The 22,219-nt window shown below is 39.0% G+C and overlaps 1 protein-coding gene across 2 annotated transcripts in view; it reads left to right on the forward strand.

Moving 5' to 3' along the window:
* LOC130071640 (serine/threonine-protein kinase ULK4-like) overlaps positions 1–22,219 on the forward strand; it is a 73,699-nt gene that overhangs the window by 13,460 nt on the left and 38,020 nt on the right. For both annotated transcript variants that reach the window (XM_056236504.1, XM_056236502.1), the window contains exons 10-17: positions 3,893–3,990; positions 4,692–4,761; positions 5,309–5,369; positions 7,853–7,960; positions 8,103–8,163; positions 9,794–9,987; positions 12,351–12,397; positions 15,632–15,710. In XM_056236504.1, the coding sequence (XP_056092479.1) occupies positions 3,893–3,990; positions 4,692–4,761; positions 5,309–5,369; positions 7,853–7,960; positions 8,103–8,163; positions 9,794–9,987; positions 12,351–12,397; positions 15,632–15,710 (718 nt within the window). The remainder of the gene's footprint in view (positions 1–3,892; positions 3,991–4,691; positions 4,762–5,308; positions 5,370–7,852; positions 7,961–8,102; positions 8,164–9,793; positions 9,988–12,350; positions 12,398–15,631; positions 15,711–22,219) is intronic.

Below are 22,219 nucleotides of genomic sequence, written 5' to 3' on the forward strand. Positions count from 1 at the left end.
CTTGGACTATTTTAACGATGTTTTTACTAACTTTTGGGCCAGCAAAGTTTCAATTACATAGAAGCGTGTTACACTCCTATGGAGGAGTGATCCAGCTCTCAGATTTAATCAAAAATATCTTAATTTGTGTTCCGAAGATGAACGAAAGTCTTACGGGGTTGGAACAACATGAGGGTGAGTAATTACTGACAGAATTTTCATTTTTGGGTGAACTAACCACTGATCTATATAATGACTGGATTGCGCATGACGTCATAAACAGTGAAGCCACCGCGCCGCCGTATTGGTATTCCCTAGTGAGCTCACGTGTTCTATTGAATCAATAGGACATTTGATGATTTGACTTAGAAAACATTGCCTAACGAGACACCGTTTTTAAATCTAAAGTCTCCCTGTACGTTCTTACAACGCAGACATCCTACGCATTTAAATGGGTATTTGTTTAAAGTCGGAAATTTTTCCTGCTTATTAAAAATTGCTTTGATACTGGGGAGAGTCTGTCTAGGCTAACAGTAGGTGGCAGTAATGAAGTGTTTTATTTTGTGATTTGCCCTTTGAATGAAGGAGCAGCAGCTTACCTCCTCGTTAAAATACACATTTAAAATATAATATTTAATTTGTAAGTGTCCAGTGTTCGTTATTCACTTATGGGACTTCCGTGTAGCTTAAGATCAGTGGTATAGCTAGTTGAAACCCCAAAACGTTAACTAAAACGGCAATTTCTTTGCAAAAGGAATACAAAGCTGTACGAGAAGTACACTAGTCGGCCTTCACTGAAGAGCTATCTTAATCACTTGATTAGAGTCGTTAAACTTCAAATGGCAGATAAGCAATTTTAACAGTCAAATAAAACAATGAAAGAAGCAATGATTTGTCACTGAAGAAAAATTCCTTGTATACCGGTATGTGTACTTAAAATATAGCTCTTTCTGATTGTGTTTTATAGATCAGTAGTTTGTTCAAATAAAGTGTTTGATTAGTTAGCAAGTACATGTTCAGGAAATGCATAATACAAATTGTTTAGGTTAATGGAAGTAACGGTATACGGACTATTATTAATTATTATTATTATTATTATTATTATTGCTGCTTGAGGTTTCTTATAAATTCATTACATTTATATAGCGCTTTTCTGAGCACTCAAAGTGCTTTACATGGAAGGGGGAATCTCCTCAACCACCACCAATGTGCAGCATCCACCTGGATGATGCGACGGCAGCCATATTGCGCCAGAACGCCCACCACACACCAGCTTACTGGTGGAGAAGAGACAGTGATGAAGCCAATCAGTATGGGGATGATTAGGAGGCCATGATGGACAGAGGCCACAGGGCAAATTTGGCCAGGATGCCGGGGTTACACCCCTACTCTTTTTTTGGGATTTTTAATGACCACAGAGAGTCAGGACCTCGGTTTAACATCTCATCCGAAGGACGGTGCTCTTTGACAGTATAGTGTCCCCGTCACTACACTGGGGCGTTAGGACCCACACAGACCACAGGGTGAGCGCCCCCTGCTGGCCTCACTAACACCTCCTATAGGCTACTGTTGACTGTTTTATCAGGTTTTTTCTTTTTTGGAAGAAGCATTACTCTTGCCTCAGAGAAAACAACACGGGAATAGCGACAATTGTGCATATAAATTACTACTTATGGGGCTTGAATTACAACCTGTGGGCAGTTTTTCTACATCCTTTTGTGAACGTTGCCATACTTGTATGGGGCACAGCGGGTCATCTTAAAAGTGCCGTCGGAGCTACCAATCTCTGTATAGCGGCCGTTGGAGCCCTCTGCTGGTAGGGAATAGTAAGATGGCCGCTCGAACACTTCCGGTGGCTTCACTGCCTGCTGGCAGTTTAGAACGTCATGAGTTATCCAGTCATAATATAGATCAGTAGAACTAACCCCTAACCCTTACTAAAAACATAACCGAGCAGTTTTTTTATACAATAAACCACGATCACTGACACCCATTTTACTGTACTTGTGACCCATGCCAAAAGCCCTTAAAGTCACATGAAATCAAAATTGACGATTCTTTTTTTTAATCGAATATCGCAGTATTTACTATCAATGATTTATCCGTGCAGATCATTATTTAAAAAAAAAATCATGTGCCCTTGTAAACTTTAATCAAAATAACTTCCCTTCCCTCATGCAACAACATCTCTTCTATTCTCTGATAAAGTGTTTGATGGCATGAGGGTGGGGCAACCTGTCACTCACGTGAGATAGACCAATAGCAAACAACAACGATCCAATCAATTCCCGATGGAAAAAAATCAAGTCCCGTCCTAAATTTTCTTATTCGAGAAGCCCTTTCAATAGGATTTAAGTCACAACAGGGGAACTTCCATTTCATGCTGACTTTAAAGAGTCTGGTGTTTGAATATGGCTCTATAGATCATCTTGTGCACAGAAGCTCTCAGTCTAGTATTGATGCAGTGAGTGGGCAAACAGCCCTATGGCACACTTTATACACTGCCTGTGTGTTCAACACAATGCCTTACACAATAAGCCTTTGTCCCATCCTAGCTAACACAACAAATGCAGATTTGATAAAAAGCTTTTTTCAGTAGTATTGGCGCTTCTTGCACTGAAAATACACACCACATCTGTTCCATTTGTTTTATGAGTCCAGAACAGTTATGTACATATGGTTATGCCATTTTGTTGCTATTAACTATAACGAATCAGAAGTTATTGGCCAATGAAGACTTAATTTGTGCAGGTAGATGGTTTTTAGGCAAAGCAGACTGGTTGAACCATTATAAGCAGGTTATAGGTATAACCAGGTTAAACTTATAAGCTCCAGCAGATCTGATGAAGTCTGTAAGTGTGGAGTGGTGCTGACTTTGGGTTTTGATTGTGATCTGAGCTGGTGTCAGCTGCTGTGAGTGGGCCAAAACAAAGACCATTGTGATTCAACCACAAGTCCGCATATATAATAAGAAATATTACTTGAGCACCAAATCAGGATATAAGAATGATTTCTGAAGGATCATGTGACACTTCAGTTTTTAATTAATTTTAAAAAAATTTAAATAATTTCAAAATGTTATTGTTTTTCATGTATTTTTAATCAAATAAATGCAGCCATGGGTCATAAGCAAAATAGCAGCCCAAATCTTTTGATTTATTCACACACCAGTGATATATTTACTAGTGATGGCCAAATAAAACAAATTACCTTTGAAAATATACATCTTGGTACTATTTGGTGCGTTGCATTTAGTGATTTTATTAAAACAAAAATCAAACTATTGTCTCCAGGCAGGATGGCTTTCATTACTGTATTAGGACAGTGAGTAGTCTTTTTTTCGTACATAATATTATTGAGAATTATACCCCCCGGTCAATATCAAAGGTAGCAGTCAGTATCTGGTGTGGCACCAGCTGTTTTAACTACAGTACATCTCGTCAGCATGGACCGCAGCAGAATTTCCAGTTCTTGCTGTGAGATGTTACTTCCCTCTTTCACCACTTGCAAGTTCTCAAACACGTCTGGAGGAGACATTTGGTTTCACATGGTGTGGCACTGCAAGGGCGATCAGCTGTCCTTCCTGTCTCCCTGTTGCACTGTCTTACTGTACATTATGGACATTGCAGTTTATTGCTCTGTTCACATCTGCAGTCCTCATGCCTCTTGCAGCAGGACTATGGCATGTTCAGACACACACATGATCAGGGACCCTGTGCATCTTTCTCTAGATGTTTTTCAGAGTCAGTGTAAAGGTCTCTTCAAGTTATTGGGACTGTGTCCTTAATTTGCTACCGCATGTAAACTAATATGTATTTATTTATTTTTGGTGGTAAAATATGACCCATCCATTTTTACATTTGTCTATTGTCTTCTCCAATTGATTGGTTGTGTGTGTGTGTGTGTGTTTCAGCCTGCATTTGGCCCCTTTGGCTTCTCAGACAGCAGAGGAGTCACAGACAGCATCTGCTGACCCAGCCAGCCCAAACCTCAGCAAGTCCTTCACATTAGGTAATGCAGCAGACATGAGAGTCAGCACGTCCTGCCACACTTTGTGTGCCTGCATAGGATCTTATGCCTATGCTCTGTGCATGTGTGGTCGCCAAGCACATACACGTGTGTGAGCCTGTACAACTCATCTTCAGTTTGCATTGCTGTACAAATGATATTTATGTTCAGTATTAAATCTCTCTCACACACACACACACACACACACACACACACACACACACACACACACACACACACACACACACACACACACACACACACACACACACACATACACATCTGTACACTTAAGGATTAGATTACTGCTGGCTTATACCTCCATTGCATATTAACAGAGGGGCACTACATGACAGAAGAGAGAGCTTATGTAAACGTGAATTTATTTTGCTGTACTGTACATTGTTAAAACTTAATCTGCCAAAATGGGCTTCATTTGAAACAGTAGAGCTATATTACAGGAGAAAAAAAAAACTTCCTGTTTTACAGATCTTTTACAGTGTTAACAAACACTATAATTAAAAAAATGGGCAAAAAATTACATGGCTGTTGAATAGCCTGCCATACAGATGATTTCCTTGGGTCTTAATTTGTTTTTCTAGATTGTTTTACAAGCATTAGAGTTATTTTTTTATTTTAGGAAGACTTTGTTTTCATCATTATTTTTTGTCCGACCTTTTCTTTGTGATGTTTTTGTATCATAGATAATGTGATTGAGTTTAGACCAAAGTCTGCGCTGGACATTGATTCCAAAGAGGCCATTTTCCTTCTCAGGTAACTCAAATCACTCTCCTGTAACTTCATCTATATCTCTCTGAATTCACAATCATTCATAAACACTTAAACATGTACATTTTTTAACCTGTTTGTAAACATTAAAATATAGTAAAATCAGAACATTTTAGTCTCTTACTTTTAACGAGCAGCTGCCAAAAATATTAAATAAATAAAAAGTGTTTTATATGCAGTGGGCACATAACAATTTTAAACAAATAAAAATGTAGTTCATTATTTAAAAAAAGAAAATACAAATATTTGTTTCTTTTTTTAAATAAATATGCATTTGCCTTCTATGCATTTGGTCTTACTCCATTAAAAATGTAAATAAAATTACATTTTTAGTTTTGTCAAGAAATATATATATGTAAGCACAATATACATTTATCTACAAAACTAATTTGAAACATTTACATGAAAAGGGTTTTAAGTTCATGAGACATCGTGTGTACTTTTGATATTGTGGTATGTCATGAGGGGTGTTCAATGCTAGTATCAGGATATTCCTGTATATTTCAGTTGTTTTGTATCTCTGATCAAACAGCTCCAGACCAACTCCCAGAACAAGCTCTAGAGAGATGGAAGACAATCGGCCTGCAATTCAAGTGAGTTCACAAGTATAACCATACAGTTGCCCTCTAAATAAAAGTATTAAAGCAAGTGGCATCTTCAGAAAATGATGCTAGCTTTTCCCAAAACTAACCAGATTTGCAAAGGCTTTTAACATAGTAGTCCCACTGTAATTTATAGTGGATGTATGGAGTCAGATCCCATCAGGTGTTACACAAGTGTTCTAGCAGTGTGTAGTCACAGGTTCCACTGGTGTTTGACATCCAGAATGTGTCCAAGTACTTATTTAAATATTGGCAAACTTCTTTTTGTGAAATGTTTTTGTGTCCTCTGTACATGTCCCACAGGCCATACTAAAAACGCTCAACAAAACATCACAGTGGAAAGCTGAGCTATTAGTTTATTCCTTATGCTTGTTAAGCAGTTAACCTCAGGCTTGCATATGATATGTTTTGTTATACCACAGCACCATCTACTGGATATATTTAACATTACCATTTGCAACTAGCACATTTGCTGTCTCATTTCAAAGCTGTGACAAAAGTAAGAAAAAAGTTACAATAGATTACGCCTCACAAGGAATAACAGTCAAATTTATAAAGGTGTCTTTCCTGAAATGGGACATCCATAGGGCACAGCCTTCAATGAGACACAGATATTGGGTGTCTCAATCAGCTCCCTAGTTCAGTAGTCAGGACGATCAGAGAATCGGCCATTTTAAAGGGTTAGTTTACCCAAAAATGAAAATTCTGTCAGTAATTACTCGCCCTCATGTTGTTCCAACCCCGTAAAACTTTCGTTCATCTTCGGAACACAAATTAAGATATTTTTGATTAAATATGAGAGCTGTCTCACTCCTTCATAGGCTGCTAGGTAATTTCATTCTGCCGGCCCAGAAAAGTTAGTGAAGACATCGGTAAAATAGTCCTAAAAAAAGTGACTTACAGTGGCTCAACCTTAAGTTTATCAAGCGACGAGAATACTTTTTGTGCGCAAAAAAGACAAAAATAAAAAAAAATAACGACTCAACTTTTCATTTTCTTCTGTGTGGGCCTCTGACGTGAGTCCATGAGAGCGCCACGACGCATGCGCGAGAACACTGCACTGAAATGTTTGCTCCCTAAAAAGGATCGATCAAACCCAAAAATATCCCACAGTGCACCATGAAAACAAGGGAACATCTATGCTCACTATGTTCCCTTAACAGAAGTTCTAAAGTGCGAAACATAAATTACATGGGTCAACTCACTACACAATGGGGTGCGATAGATGTTTTTTAAAATACAAACCATTATTGAATTACATGTCATCATAAACCTACATCGCTAGACATGTAATTAAAATAATCTAGCTAACATTTATAATTTATTTATGGCTAAAATGTTGCACAAACTGAATGTGACAAGCAAAGTATTTATCATAATGTACTTAAATTAACATACAATAATATAGCATAATAATAATAACTATAACAACAATATAATAAAGATATCAGCTCTGCCGTTGTTCATAAATCCCAGATGTACAATGAGGATGTTGCCATGTCGCCATCATCAGTGTTCCAATGTCTAGTGAGCCAGGGTCCTTTCTGTCCTTACCAGTGCCTGAATTTGTGTACATGATATACTGGTTTATGACCTAGGAAGCTGCTGATTGAAACGCACCCGTAGTTACACCCACTTTAGGGGTGTGCAATCCTGCAGAGCTTATGCTGCCTTCAGAAGTGGGAAGTAGGAAATTTCCGATAACACGTGAAGTCGTGATTACGAGCTTGTTGCATTCAAGTGCTTTGTTGTCGGAAAGAACAGGAATCATAGAGGATACCAGATTTATTCTTGCCTATTTATTGGGAATCTCGTATTAAAGGTATCCTTTAAAAAATGATATTTAGCGGATATAAATACATAGACAATTCTGGTCAAATACAGGCTATTTTCGCTGTGTATAAAATATACAATACACTTCAAATGATTATTCATATTTGTAAATATGCTCTACTTTACCGAAAAGACTGTTGTGGAAAAAACTAATAAAGAATGCCACTCATAGCAGCAATCGTTCTCCCCTCCCACCATGTTTAAAGTTTGTGGCCAGCCCAACTCTGGAACATGGGTATCAAAATTATCCCCAAGCTTCCCAGTGGTAAATATTTCATGAGAGTGCACCCATATTCAATTTTTAACTAGGAGTCACGCATTTTCATTTATTCCAATAGCACATGAAAGCAGCATTGGCTTCAACCCTAATTAAACACACCTGAACCAATTCATCTTCAGTTTATTGAGATCTTCAGTATTACTAGAAACTTCAGGCAGGTTTGCTGGAGCAGGTTGGAGTTGCAGGAAGGGGGTGGAATACGATTGGATAACCTTGCTCTGGATTATTGATCGCACTGGTGCAGGAATATCATTTTACAGTTTAACAGAAGTTATAACACCAGTGTTAAATATTCTTTTTTTTATATATAGTACTATTTAAGCCGTGTTAAGGAAAGGAGTGTGTTACATGTGTTCTGTAGGAATCCAGTGTCATGGTGGAGGAGCAGAGTGACTTGAACACTTGTATTAAATCACTTTTATACACGGATAATGACCTTGCAGTTACTCCCATCATGGATAACCCAAAGGTAAAGAGACCTTCAGTCCAACAAAATAGACCATGTCTGAGGGACCTGTTTTCTAAACTTTTTGTCCCTATTCTTGTGTGAATATGACAATGTTATGTCTAACCAACACTGGTGTTAGTTTCTAATTTTGCTCTATTTTTAGATTTTAAAGACTGCTCCAGTTCGTTTTGACCCCAAAACGCTTTGTGTACCAGCACACTCAGGTAAACAGGAAGATCTAGTGTTTTTTTGATAATCTAAGATGAAAATTGTATTATTACCCTTCCTTAATGTCATTCCAAGTTAACATAATTATTTAATATTAATAACATAATTATTAAACGCTCAACAGCTCAGAAGCATTATCAATAATAAGACCTAAATTCAGGTTCGTTAAATATTTTCAAAACATTTTTCCTAATTTGCAAAGTCATACCTTTGGTATCATGGATGTTTTCTTTTGCTATGAGACCAAATGGGAATGCAAAAATTATAATTGTTGTAGTTTCCGTTCACCACTGTGACGAGTTCCGCTTCTAAAAACCCTGGAAATGTGAAAAGGATGCATTCATTTTTGGTTGTAATATTGCTTGAAGATAACTTTCTGTGGACTTAAGTCCACACTGTGCAAATATTAAAGGTGTGTAATTTATATATATATGCATTTATTTATGCTAAAATACATTCACTCAAGACTGATTAATGTACAGAGAGTTTATTCTCAAGTAGTAGATAACTGTAATCAGTTAGATGATAGTTTTTATTTTATGTTTTAATTTTAAAGTTTTAGTATTTTTTATCAGTTTTTTTTTTTACATGGGTATATAGTTTTTATTAATTTGAATCAAATAAAACTAACTGAAAATTATAAGTGTTTCCTTGGTAACTAGCTGAAATAAAATTTTTATATATATATATATATATATATATATATATATATATATATATATACACACATGTTTTTTTCCTATGGGTTTAGTTTTAGGGTGCTTTCAGACTTGGTTCGATTGCTCCCCCTGTCCCCATTGGACTGTGTTCAGTTTGTATTATTTGGGTCCGAACCGCGGTGCGTTTGCATCATCAAAGCAGCAGCTGTTTACCTTGTTGCTTGGTAACAATGACGCAGAAGAAGGCAGCAAAATGCGTAACGTTGCTCGCCTCACTTTTATATATATATATATATATTTGAACCATTGGCTTTTTTTCCAAAGCTTCAGTATCTAACGGCACTTGTCTATCTGCCGCTAACGCACTGCAAATGGTCTAAAGAACGCTAAAGGCAAGCAGAAATGAGATATACAGCTCTCTGTTTGCAGTACGCCAGTCACGCTCATCAGGAAAGTGAGTGAAACACACATTTTTATCAAATCATACATCATTAATAGCGGTTTCCTTCCCCGATTTTGTACGATTGCATTCATATCAGCAGCGAACCGTACCGGAGTTCACATGAACCGTACCCCAGACCACCCTTTTTAAGCGAACTCTGGTATGGTTTGCGGGTGCGCACCCGAGTTCGGAATCAGCATCCGTTCACATCATCTAAATGAACTGAACTCTGACGTCAATTGAACCCTGGTTGCTCACCAAAAGTGCTAGTGTGAAAGCACCCTTAGTATTTAATAACCCTGGTTTGTGGAATAAAATAGATTCTCTCTCCATCTCTCTCTCTCTCTCTCTCTCTCTCTTCTCTCTCTCTCTCTCTCATCTCTCTCTCTCTCTCTCTCTCTCTCTCTCTCTCTCTCTCTCTCTCTCTCTCTCTCTCTCTCTCTCTCTCTCTCTCTCTCTCTCTCTCTCTCTCTCTCTCTCTCTCTCTCTCTCTCTCTCTCTCTCTCTCTCTCTCTCTCTCTTCAGCTGAACGGTTGTCCTGTCTGAACTCAGAGGACTGGTCTCAGTTTTTACAGCAGGTGTGTGCTGTTCTGGAGTCAGTGGACCGGGCCGGATCAGCCAACGCCACAGCACCACGCACTAAACTCAACCTACTGTGTTACCTCTGCTCTGTCTGTAACCACAGTGAGATGGCCACACATCTTATACACTCCCAGCTGGTAAGACGCATCTGAAACACATGCTGTTGAAAGAGACAATCTACAGTCACATGGTCATTATCACAAATTAAACCCTGACAGGGTGATCAGGTGTCCCATATCACCCTGATCTTGTATCACCCTAAAGGGGTTTACTTTGAATTTTGTGTACTAAGCAGCATAAGTCAGCTGCTCATTGTCCCAAAGAACACAGAGTAATAATGAATCAACATTAAGCATCCGGTTTGTTCCAAGGAAAGGAAAGATCTAACGTTAAAGATACAAATAAGCATTACAGATTCTGAGCGTCATTGACACATCTTATCTTAAAATATGCGGTGTAATTGGTAATATAGTGTTGTCACAAGTTTATTAAATTGTTGGAAAGTCGGCACATCCCTAGTGTATAGAACGCCCCTACTTCCCTCGCTACTGGAACTAACCTTTAAAGCCACACACTCAACAGCTGCTCTCACTGAAACAAAAGAAATGTTTTACATACCCTCATCATGTTTTCATTTTAAATTAATTCATGAATAAAAATGCATTTTTTAATAAAATAAATTGAATAGGACTTAGTTAACCTTTTAATCGGTAACCATTTCATGTGGTGCAAATCACACTTTTCTTTTGTGATATTATTGAGTGGTTGGACGTGTAGATAATCTAATGAGGAAGTTGAACAATAGTGTGTCTGCTGAGGAAAGGGTGTCTGCTGTCGTCCTCGCCTCAGTCTGAAAATTAGCTTCCTCTTCCTTTGCTTTCATCAATGTAAACTGTAATCAGAGGAACTTCATAGATTCTTAATGTATTAGATTTCAGTGGTACCTAAAGGGTTCATTCCATATTTATACTGAAACTTTAAACCAATGTAAATCAGATAGGCAACATTTCTATTTTGGATTTGAACATTTTGGTCATTTTTAAGTATAATTTGTTATCACAGTAGCCTGTACACCCGTACATTCCTCCTCTGGCCACTAGGTGTCTCACCACCATTAGCATTTCCATTCATCTAACGGAAATTACTTGAGCACTCCGGATACAGGTTTTTTTTAGAGCCAATCACCATGCCATGTGACCAGTCACTTTGGAGCCACTGAAAATAATTTCTTGATGCGATGACAGCACTGATTGGCTGATGGCACATAAGCACTCACACCAAACTCTTCTTTAGGGATTGTCCTGAGCTCTGATGTCAAAGGCAGAAAAAAAATAAAAGTATATTATAAAATTACAGGGAGCATTTTATTTTTTACAGTCCTGTTCCACATGTACAGACTGTGTATTTATTATAGTGATTAAAGGGATAGTTCGGCCAAAAATGATATTTAACACATGCATTACTCACCCTCAAGCCGTTCGAGATGCATATGTCAATCTTGTTTCAGACGAACACATTTTCAGTTATTTTAGAAAATGTCTTAGACCCTTCAGTGGATATAATGTGAAGCAATGGGGTCCACCTCCTTCAAGTCCCAAAATGTGCATACATCCTTCACAAAAGTAATCCATCCGGCTCCAGGGGGATAAACAAAGGCCTTCTGAGGGTAATCCGTGCAGTTTTGTCGTAAAAATATACATATTTAAAACTTTATAAATTAAAATATCTGACTTCTGGCAACGATCGACGCGCGTTCACGGGTGATGGAAGTCGGCGTACGAGGTAGGACGTAGCGTAGGAACCGTCGTGACGTAGAACAAACGCGCCTGCGCAGCCAGAGAGCAGAGCAAAACAACGTCTACGTCACGACGGTTCCTACGCTACGTCCTACCTCGTACGCCGACTTCCATCACCCGTGAACGCGCGTCGATCGTTGCCAGAAGTCAGATATTTTAATTTATAAAGTTTTAAATATGTATATTTTTACGACAAAACTGCACGGATTACCCTCAGAAGGCCTTCGTTTATCCCCCTGGAGCCGGATGGATTACTTTTGTGAAGGATGTATGCACATTTTGGGACTTGAAGGAGGTGGACCCCATTGCTTCACATTATATCCACTGAAGGGTCTAAGACATTTTCTAAAATAACTGAAAATGTGTTCGTCTGAAACAAGATTGACATATGCATCTCGAACGGCTTGACGGTGAGTAATGCATGTGTTAAATATCATTTTTGGCCGACCTATCCCTTTAACTGGGTAATAACTAGGTACTAACCCTGAACTTGTCCCTAATCCATGTACATTGCCATGTACTTTCTTAGGTAATATACATAAGTGGATGTACTGTAAAATAAAGCGCAACCAAATTATAATGCTGCAAAATCATGCTGTTAAGAGCGCTCTAAAAAAAACTCACTGGCTCTGATTTAATAAAAGTGAAAATATATTGAGACATCTCAAATTGTGACTTTTTCCCCCTGTTTCTTTCTGACACAGTTCCCTGTCCTGGTTCAACAGATGCGACATGCTCCGAACTGGGATATGTAAGTTTCACCCTTCAGTACATAATTCTCAGCCTTGATTTAAAAAAAAAAAAAAAAAAAAAAAAACTTTCATTTATTACAAGGACATAATATTCTCTTTTTTGGTTTTATTGGATACACTTTAAGGTTGTATCAGCGATTTCAGGCCCAAACATAAATGATCACATTCATCTAATCTTTCCTAACGATCCGCTAGCTGCCCGCCCCATAAGCAGGCTGTCAAAAAAACGCGTCTCTGTAGGCAGCCTAGGCTCTGAGATCTGCACACAAACACAAATGGGTACAACCACCACTCAAAACCAAAATAAACAGTGTTCCAACCAATCACCGACAGGGGCGGGTTTTGTTTGTTTTTGCGCTCGTGCACGGCGCCTGCACGCGAAGTCAGAGCTGAAGAAGAAGCCAGCGCGTCTATCAACGGACCAGATACAGTGAACATGGAAGAGGCAATCCCCAAGAAGGAAGGAGGATTAGGGCGAGGGAAAACCGTCGTTATTCGTTAAAGAAACGAATAATAATTGGGAAGGCTTTTGAACGGTGGAGAGAGCTTAAAGATTTGAACATTTTTAAATCGGACGCTTTTTTTTTTTCATGATGCACGAAACGGGAGGGAGGGGCGAGCTAACTTGGTTTGTTTGGGATCTCGTTTCAAACACAAACAGAAGTGACGTCACCCCAGAGTTTCCGCTAGAAAAAAATGGTGCCGGTCAAAGTGACCGGCAGAGGTTTCGTTTAACGGACATTTTGATGAAATGCCGGTCAAATATCGCCTCTTAATTAGTCAAGTTGAGGAAAACTGGAGGCAGGCTATGTAACTTAAAAAATGACATAATCAGGCCGTATAGAATGCAACATGTTATTATTAGCCTAACTTTCAAATAGACGGAAAAAACATGAACGTCCGATTGGCGTCAATTAACACCAATTGTTTTTTACTATGGTTTCACACACATTCACTTTTTGAAACATTGAGGCACGGATGTACCTAATACAAATAAATAAAACATATCCAGTTAACTAGCAGATCATTCATTTAGTTCGCTATTAAATAAGAGATCTAGCGCTAAAATCAGTTGTTTTTTAAATCAAGCTTCTTGCGCAATCTTCACTCGGACGCGCGTTTCAATCTATCGCCGTTGCGGAGACTCTACACAGGCGAAGCACTGCTATTGGGCGCAGAGATATCACGCAACACCTGAAATAAAGCTTGCCACAAATAACCGGCGAAAGTAATGATTATGCATGAAACATTTAAATTGTTGATAAATTGATAAAGTTGACGATGCAGACTCGCCATCTTCGCAGTAGTGAACGCGCCTAGAGAGAGAAATGCTCACTTCATATGAATAAATTCTTATTTATTAATCCAGGCTAATTTGTTGATGAAACATTCATTAAAATGAAGATACAATTTATACAAAACGAAATAAACTTTAAAGAAAGGCTTTCTACAAAACAAAACTAAATAAGTGGTCAAAATCATGTCTGACCAATTCCAAATGTTTTCCGATATATAGGCCTATTGGTCATCTTATGATCCTATCTTACTCATCTCATGCGGTTCCCTTTTCATATAGCCTAATCAACATAGATGAAAAAAAAAAAATAACATTATATTATTTATAAATATGAAACGTATATTTAAGTTTTTTAACTTATAATAAGTGTCACACCGCTCCGCTTTGCTCATGCTCTGGTGTATAGTACAATTTAGTGCAAATATAGTGCAATTTCGTTTTGTATAAATTGTATATTAATTTTAATCAATGTTTCATCAACAAATTTGCCTGGATTAATAAATAAGAAGCAATAGTGGACAATATAGGCTAATCAGGACCCGGAGGCGCCGGCGCGTGCACACTTCTCTCTATAGGCGCGTTCACTACTGCGAAGATGGCGAGTCTGCATCATCAACTTTATCAATAATATCAATGGGCCTGGCCATATCTGAAACGTCTCACTCAATCATTCGTTGTTTAGGTCTATATTACAGCCGTTATAGGCGTGCGCTTTATTTGAAATGCAGCATGCGATGTTGTTTTATAACTTTCAAACCCTAGAGCCTGTTCCTTTATAACATAGCCAAAGGTCGGTGTATTTTTGCTTTAAACATTTTAGAATTATTCTCAAATTCATATTGTGTTAGGGGGGCGGGATTATTACGCAATTTTAATCGGACAATTTGACCGGAGAGATTTAATTTTGTCTGACATTTCATTTTTTTCCCGGCCAATGTCCGGTAATTACCGGACAACGGAAACCCTGGTCACCCACAATCGCTGATACAACCTTTAATCAATCATATACATTTACCAGTTTAAAAAAAATCCTACATACTTTTGCCGGATCACTGTAACTAGTGTAGTATTCTCAGATGACACTATTGGTGACAGCCTTGGAGTGTCTGCTCAGAGAAATGCAGTGGCTGTCTTTCTCTTCTCTGTCCCTTTGACTCTGAGTGGAAGCAATGACAGGCATGTGTCTCACTGGCCCCTCACATGATTACAGCCTCTATCTCCACACTAGTCACCAAGCAACAGACAGAACCACTTTAGTTTTAAATGACAGTGAAAACCAGCATTAAACACTGTAAACACCCCACATCTCATATTTAAATGATCAATCTATATAATACTGTTATATTCAATACCATTCAAACATTTTATATACAATACCATATAAAAGTTTGGGGTCGGTATGTTTTAAAAAAAAAGGTTTTTGAAAGAAGTCTCTAATGCTCACCAGGCTGCATTTATTTGATCCGAACTACAGTAAAAGCATAATATTGTGAAATATTATTACATATTAAAATAACTATTTCTATTCTAATTTATTTTAATATTTTATTTATTCCTGTGATGGCAAAGCTGAATTTCTGGCAGCCATTAATGATATGATAGTGAACACTGATACAAATCTAAATATTGTACAGTAGAAAATATTTATTCATTACTTTTGTAATCTAGACAGAGTGGGAATAGGAATAACATTGCATTCATCTTATCAACCTCCAAAAATGATGTCATAAAATAATGCTGAAAAACACCAATCCTAAAACCATAGGGATGTATCGCTAATATCACTATTCTTAAAAAGACAAGAGAGAGCTCAAAGTAAGAAAGATTCCATTTATATATTTAAAAGATGGAATAAAATGTCAGATTTAAAAAAGTAGAACAGCTATAATGAAACAGCTGGATGAGAGTCATTTGATTGTTTAAATTTGTGTTTTAGAAGGAGCAAAGTGATGAGAGTGATCGGCCTGCTGGCCTCCCACTGCACAGAGCTCAGAGACGACGTTCCTGTCACAGAGGTGAGACTTGTGTGTCTGTGTGTGTTTGAAGCATGGTGGACATTTTCACATTATAACAACAATGGGCAACCAGCAGGTGTCACTGTAGCATTGCTGTATTCTCATCTACTACTCAAGAGGAAAAGATACTAACAAAAATCATTTCTCAGCTCTCAATCCAAAGCACTTGAAATCCAGTAAAAGCCAGGTGAAATAAGCTTTTTACGTCTCTATCCCAGCCTTTTCAAATACAAAGAGGACAGACATCTCATCCAAACAGGTTTAAAAAAGCTTTCACTTATCATCAAAGCGCTGCACAGATGCATTGTGGCTAACCAAAAACAAATTCTTCCACCCCAATCCTTGATTTTAGACAGGTTTGTCTTCCGTTCCACTACCAACTTCTCCACCTTTTTGTTCATTTCGCGTACCACCCGGGCTCTGCGTAGACAGCGGCACAAAATGGCCGTCCGTCGTAATCTAGGCTGTTTTTTTTTGCCGTTTTACACAATACAAGCTTAAACTTTGCAGCTCCTCTCTGCGGCTTCTTCCTTCTTGCTTCTCTGGGCTCAGTGGGTCGGTATTGAAGAAGTGCTCAGGGTGATGGACTCTCTCCCCAGTTCTCTACAGGGGTTTTGTGTCTGAGCGGCCGATCCTGTCATGGCGATTTCTTTTAGTGCTTCTCTTTGGTGAGAGAAAAGCAGAGCTGCTTTTTTATGGTTCTTCTGCACTCTAGAGGGCCTTCTTAGATAATAAATTGAACTCAAGTCTGAACAGATTTTGCATCATACACTTGCCGATTTTGTAAATGGGTACAGAAAAAAACAACTGGGGATCACACTACTAAACTTGTGTATAATTTCCAACACAACCTCATGCGCCACATTGCTAAGAGATGCATGACAAATAAAAACAATAGATCTTAGTCAGGGTAGATGCCATATTGAATTCAACGTGGATGACAACGAGGCTGTGAGGGATAAACTTACAGCCTTTACAATGGCACGCACTATATAAAAGTCCTAGATCACGTAATTTTCACAACTCACTACATTCAAAACTGTTTTTGTCTACTGAAGTTATTTTTTCCTTTTCGGAAAGACATTTCATCAGCTGAACAATAGGTATGTTGTTAAACAATCCATTGAACACACTGTACTTGCCTGCCACTAGCCTGGTAATTAATCAATCAATCAAACTTTATTTATAAAGCACTTTAAAACAACCGAAGTGGACAGTACAGATAAATAAATTAAAAAAACATAAAATACATACTTTATACAAAGCATACAATACAAATAAAACAAATCAAGAGACATAAAACAGAAAAATAGCCATACCATAGCAACAATAAAATAAATAACGCTCTACTGTTTGAGCTACAGGAAAGCTAAACAAAATGTCAACATCAGGTTTTAAAGGCCAAGGAGAAAAGGTGGCTTTTTAGAAGCGATTTAATAAATAAAAAAAATGATCATCTTTATCAGATTAAGGTGTTTGTGTTCTAAAATTTGCTCAAATTATCAAAGGCTGCGTTCACTGGCACAAAAAATCTGACGTGTCGGATATTGTTACACACGTGTAAACGAAAATCAAGATTAATTTTTTTGCATCCGATTCATCATGATTCGTCAATTCCAAATGTGGTTTTAAATTCAGATACATATTTGATATGTGGCCATCTGACCTACGTCTAAACAAACCACCTCAAGATGAGGGCGAAACATTTACCCAGAAAGATATATCTATTCTTATGTTTTATTGAGGTGGACACTTTATAAGTAAGAGCTTGGGCACAGACAGAAACATTCAGTATAATAGAATTGTGCTTTGACCCAATGGGTCTCATTCATTAAGCATGCGTACGCACAAGTTTGTGTGTGAACTGTGTACAATGTTATATTTCATCGTAACACAACTATAATTATATTGAAGTATGTTGCATTAATATTATATAATCCATATATAAAATCATATAAGGAAATATGAAATAATTCAATTTAATTTCATCTTAAACATTCCATCATATACAGTTAAAGAGTAAGACATGCTGCGTTATAGCTTCAGATGTGAGGTTTCTTTGAATAACGCAGATATACGCGTATGTACAGCTGGTTAATGAGAGGTCTGTAATCTGGGTCTGTATAAAGATGTTTATTGTGAGATCTGGTGAGATTGACACTAGTTGTTTGAGGATCAGGCGAAGTGACGAAAGGCTGTATGGAAAGCCCTTAGTTTTTCTATGCGTACATATACGAAATAATTAACACAATTATTAGCAGCGAGGAGATAACGTCATTGTTTAAAAAATAATTCTATGTATTGTGTATTCCAGCCATAATTGTAAATTTTTCTTGAGAAATGTGTTTTAAAAGAGTCACAATATTGATTTCGAGTTGTAATGCTTGTTGTTTGTGGGAGCTGGAAGCTTAGCAGTAAGTGGATCCACATGGGTAAGTTTCACTCAAAGGCAGTATCCATCATCTAAAAGAAACTTGGGCTAATTCATCGTCATGGCAACGATAAAAGCTTCTATAAATAGAAATGTCGCACAGGGGCTTGAAGCAGGAGGAAGGAAATTACAGAATTACAGGTAGAGCACTAAAGTCTCTTCTCAGGAAAGTTTGCTTTTGGTGCTCTCTCTCTCGTTCTACATCCACCCCAAAACACTTGGGGCTCTATCTTGCACTCGGCGCAAATGACTTTGTACACTGACGCATGTATCATTCCTATTTTGCACCCGCGCAAAGCGGGCTTTTTCCTCCACAGACGCACGTCGGTTAACTAAGAAATACACTTGCGCTCCCCGGGGCGGTTCAGCGCAAAGAGGAGGCGTGTTCCGGCGCAAACTTTCCCTCATGCTATTTTGCTGTTCTATAAAACAATTGCGCCACTGACCAGAAAAAAACTAGTCTAAAGTCAGTGGCGCATTGCGCGTTGTTCATAATGCTATTTTAAGCGCGCATGCTTGGCCATAATCAATGTAGCGTGTGCACAACGCGCATACACTTTGATTCTCTCATCTAAGCAGCAGTTTTCATTTTTGCAAATCATACATTATTACGATAGATAGATAGATAGATAGATAGATAGATAGATAGATAGATAGATAGATAGATAGATAGATAGATAGATAGATAGATAGATAGATAGATAGATAGATAGATAGATAGACCATTTATTATGTAGCTTACACATTTACCCAATGTGTAAGCATGTAGCTTACACATTTACCCAAATTATCATACGCCTGTTTAAGAGGAGTTAATTTGGGTGGGTTTCTCCATCCCCAATGTCACTTCTCTGTGTTTTACGGCCCTGACGAGAACGTTGCTCTCCTCGCCTGTGAACCGCTCCTGGCGCGCGCCTGGCAAATCCGCCGTTATAATAGGAATCCGCTTTAGAACAAGCGCGCCTGCTCTTAAAGGGAATGTGAGATGACGCTCTGATTGGTTTATTTCACGTTACGCCCAAACCACACCTATGAATAATGAAGCTACTTTAGACCAACCCCTTTTAGATTTGCGCCAGGCGCAAGAGGCATTTATCCCGCCGGGAAAATAGCAACAGCGCCGGGATCCGCCCACAAAGTTACTTGCGCTTTACGCTTTGACACTTGCGTTTCAGATCGTTAAAATAGGGCCCTTGGTCTTTCTCCCTCTGACGTTCGATTCGTTCTCTAATCCTCCCTAAAACCCTCTGTGTCTGTGTTCGCCATGAATACTTGAGCACTAGTCTAATGAAGTGGTAAATTAATCATTGTCCTTGGCACCGGCAATCCCCCGTGCCCCTAGCCTAAATTCAGAGTTACTCTCAGAAGAGCCTGACTGTTTCCCCTGACCAATCCCATTACACACTGCTAAGAATTACAGCAGAGCCATCTGAAGGAGGTACCACAGGGATGAGCCAGTTTGGGGGTTTTTCACTACTTTATTTATTTGATGGTAAACCATTTTCTGGAAAGTCATTTTAAAGTTACTTCTTCCATATATATTTCATAGAGAAATGTATTAAAAATCCAGATTCTGTCAGCGCATAAAGGCATCTGCAGCGTCTTGTGCCGGAGGGAGTGAATATTTCAGAGTTGAATTTTAAGTGGCACACAAGAGTATCGGTGCGATTGGAAACCAGTGAGAGAGTATCAAGGGCACTCTGTTTCTCCCTCGCTCTGTCCGCTGGATGTCTAAGACTGCATTTGACATGACTTTGACTGGATTTGTCTGACTGACTCAGGGAATGATATTGATTCTCTGAGCTTCAGTTGATTAGATCTGCATCTCCCAATACGTCCTCCGTGGTAACTTGCCGCTTCTCGTGTCCTTTGTCTCACATTGTCGATGGTGTTGTTTAGGAATCTGAATTTTAAATCTGGTTTTTGGTGTGACACTTTTTTCCCCCTTTGGCTTTGTAGAAAATAGTGAAGTTGGAATACTTCCAGACAAACTCCTAATATAAGTTTAAGTTTAAATGTTATTTTTTCACTTCTTAATTTGTTGTAGGGAGAAAATTTGCTGGCTGATAAAATTCTCCATCATCCATTTACTCCCGCATTAATATTTACATGATTATTAGAGAGATTTTAGAAACGTATTAAACTGAGGTATGAATAGCATGAACACTGATATTGTCAGTGGATGTTGATTCAGATTAACTTTGGTAGTTTGTTAATTTGGGTACTTTTACTGATTTAAAGCTACTCGCTAGATAAATGGAACTCTGGACAAAGAGATCCAGTATGTGACTTGATTGTTGATCTGTATCAACTTTACATAACTCAATTATAGATTTAGATTCAAAAATAGATTTATATCAATAGACGTTTCATTTTGTGTCGGTTTTGGTTCTTAGGTTACCATCTTAATATTTTTTCCATGCAGAAATTATCCACAATTTAGAATAATAGTGTAAAATAATTCATCAAATGATAAAATAACACAAATTGACAAATGAATGAATATGCAAAATACGATGTGATCCTCGCAACTGGCCCACCTTTACAGGTACTCTGCCCTGCCCCATCTGTGAGCCAGTGGCATCGCTCTCTCCTCTCCTTCTCTCCTCCTTTCAAGCACTGTCCTTCTCCCTGGGCCAGCTCAAAACTTGGCTACATCTCTCAAGAGTTTGGTGGCTACAATTAGTTGCTGTTTCCGCCTGTTCGGTGACATTGCCTATCAGCCGTTTCCTGTTCATCCCTTCAATCCCCAACAGTCCAAGGGTTCTCCAGAGCGACTGTCCAGCAAAATCTCTGCAGCCAACCTCTACTGGTAGATTCCAGGCCTTCCATCCTTTTTGTTGGCTCTCGAGGACAATGCCTTGATATTTTTACAGCTTGTGCTCATGTGCCTCCTCCATCTCTTCCCAGGGTACTGTTAACTCTATGAGGAAGAGGACAAGATCTGGTCTGAGGCTAGTGTGTGCTATCTCCTCTGGGAATTTGAGCTGCTTCTTCAGGTCTGCCCGCATCTCCCAGTCATTTGCTGAGGCCAGGACTCCTCTGCTCCTCCATCCTGCTTCAGTGCTCTCCTGTCCTGACGAAATGGATAAAGTGGTACCCGTCGAAAAGTTGTTTAACCTTCTTCCTTGCCTGTTCCACACCATCCGCCAACCGAGACAGGATCTTATCATGACGCCACCGGAATTTCATGTCTTGCAAGCTTGACTGGCATGCTGAAAGGACATGCTCAAGATTGGCTGGCTTTCCACAGAGCGTGCAGCTTGGGCTCCCTACCATCCCCCAAATATGGAGGTTTGATGGAGTAGGCAGGACATCGTAGAAAGAACACATCAATAACTTTATCCGACATCCTTCCATGGTCTAGATGTCCTGCCACGTTTTTTCATGGCAACAGCCTTGACATGCCGGGTTTCCTCCTCTGCTTTTCGGACCTCCCTCTGCACAATGCTGCGCCGTTCTTTTCGGCCAGCTTTTTTGCAGCTCGTTCAACCCAGTCAAAGCCTGCCCAGAGCTTGTCCCAACGATATCAGCATGTCAATCCTCAGCTCTGCTGACTGTTTCGGCTGACAATTTATGACCTGTCCTGATGACAATACCTGCTTGGCGTACTCTCTCATCCTTGCTGTCTCACAGCATCATGGCCTGGCGTGTCTTTGTCGCTTTATACTCCTCGACCACTGAAGTCACTGGCAGCTGCAGCTGGCTGCCTGTGCTATACAAGCCAATGGAGCAGAAGCATCTTGGGATGCCCAGCCACCTCCTCAAATAGGTCAGAGGCCAGAGCAGCCTATGGAGTACCCCGTGCTGGTAACCCTAGGCCTTATACTTGCCGGGTAGGCCGCTCTTCTCTAGGGATGTCATCCAGGTATCTACTTGGATAATCATCTCACTCACACTCTGCTTATCCTTGAGGTCTGCCCTGTACCACCTGTACCCAAGCTCTTCACCGGTCTCTCTTGGACCGTTGGTATGATGATATCTTTGATCCTGAAGCGGAACTGGTCCAGGATGCGCCCCTTCCTCAATACCAAGCTTCTGGTCTTTTCTGGTATAAATAAATAAATTCAAAAATAAA

This window comes from Rhinichthys klamathensis, unplaced genomic scaffold (genome assembly GCF_029890125.1).
Source record: "Rhinichthys klamathensis goyatoka isolate OS25496 unplaced genomic scaffold, OSU_Roscu_1.1 h1tg000449l_1, whole genome shotgun sequence".
Taxonomy (NCBI): Eukaryota; Metazoa; Chordata; class Actinopteri; order Cypriniformes; family Leuciscidae; genus Rhinichthys; species Rhinichthys klamathensis.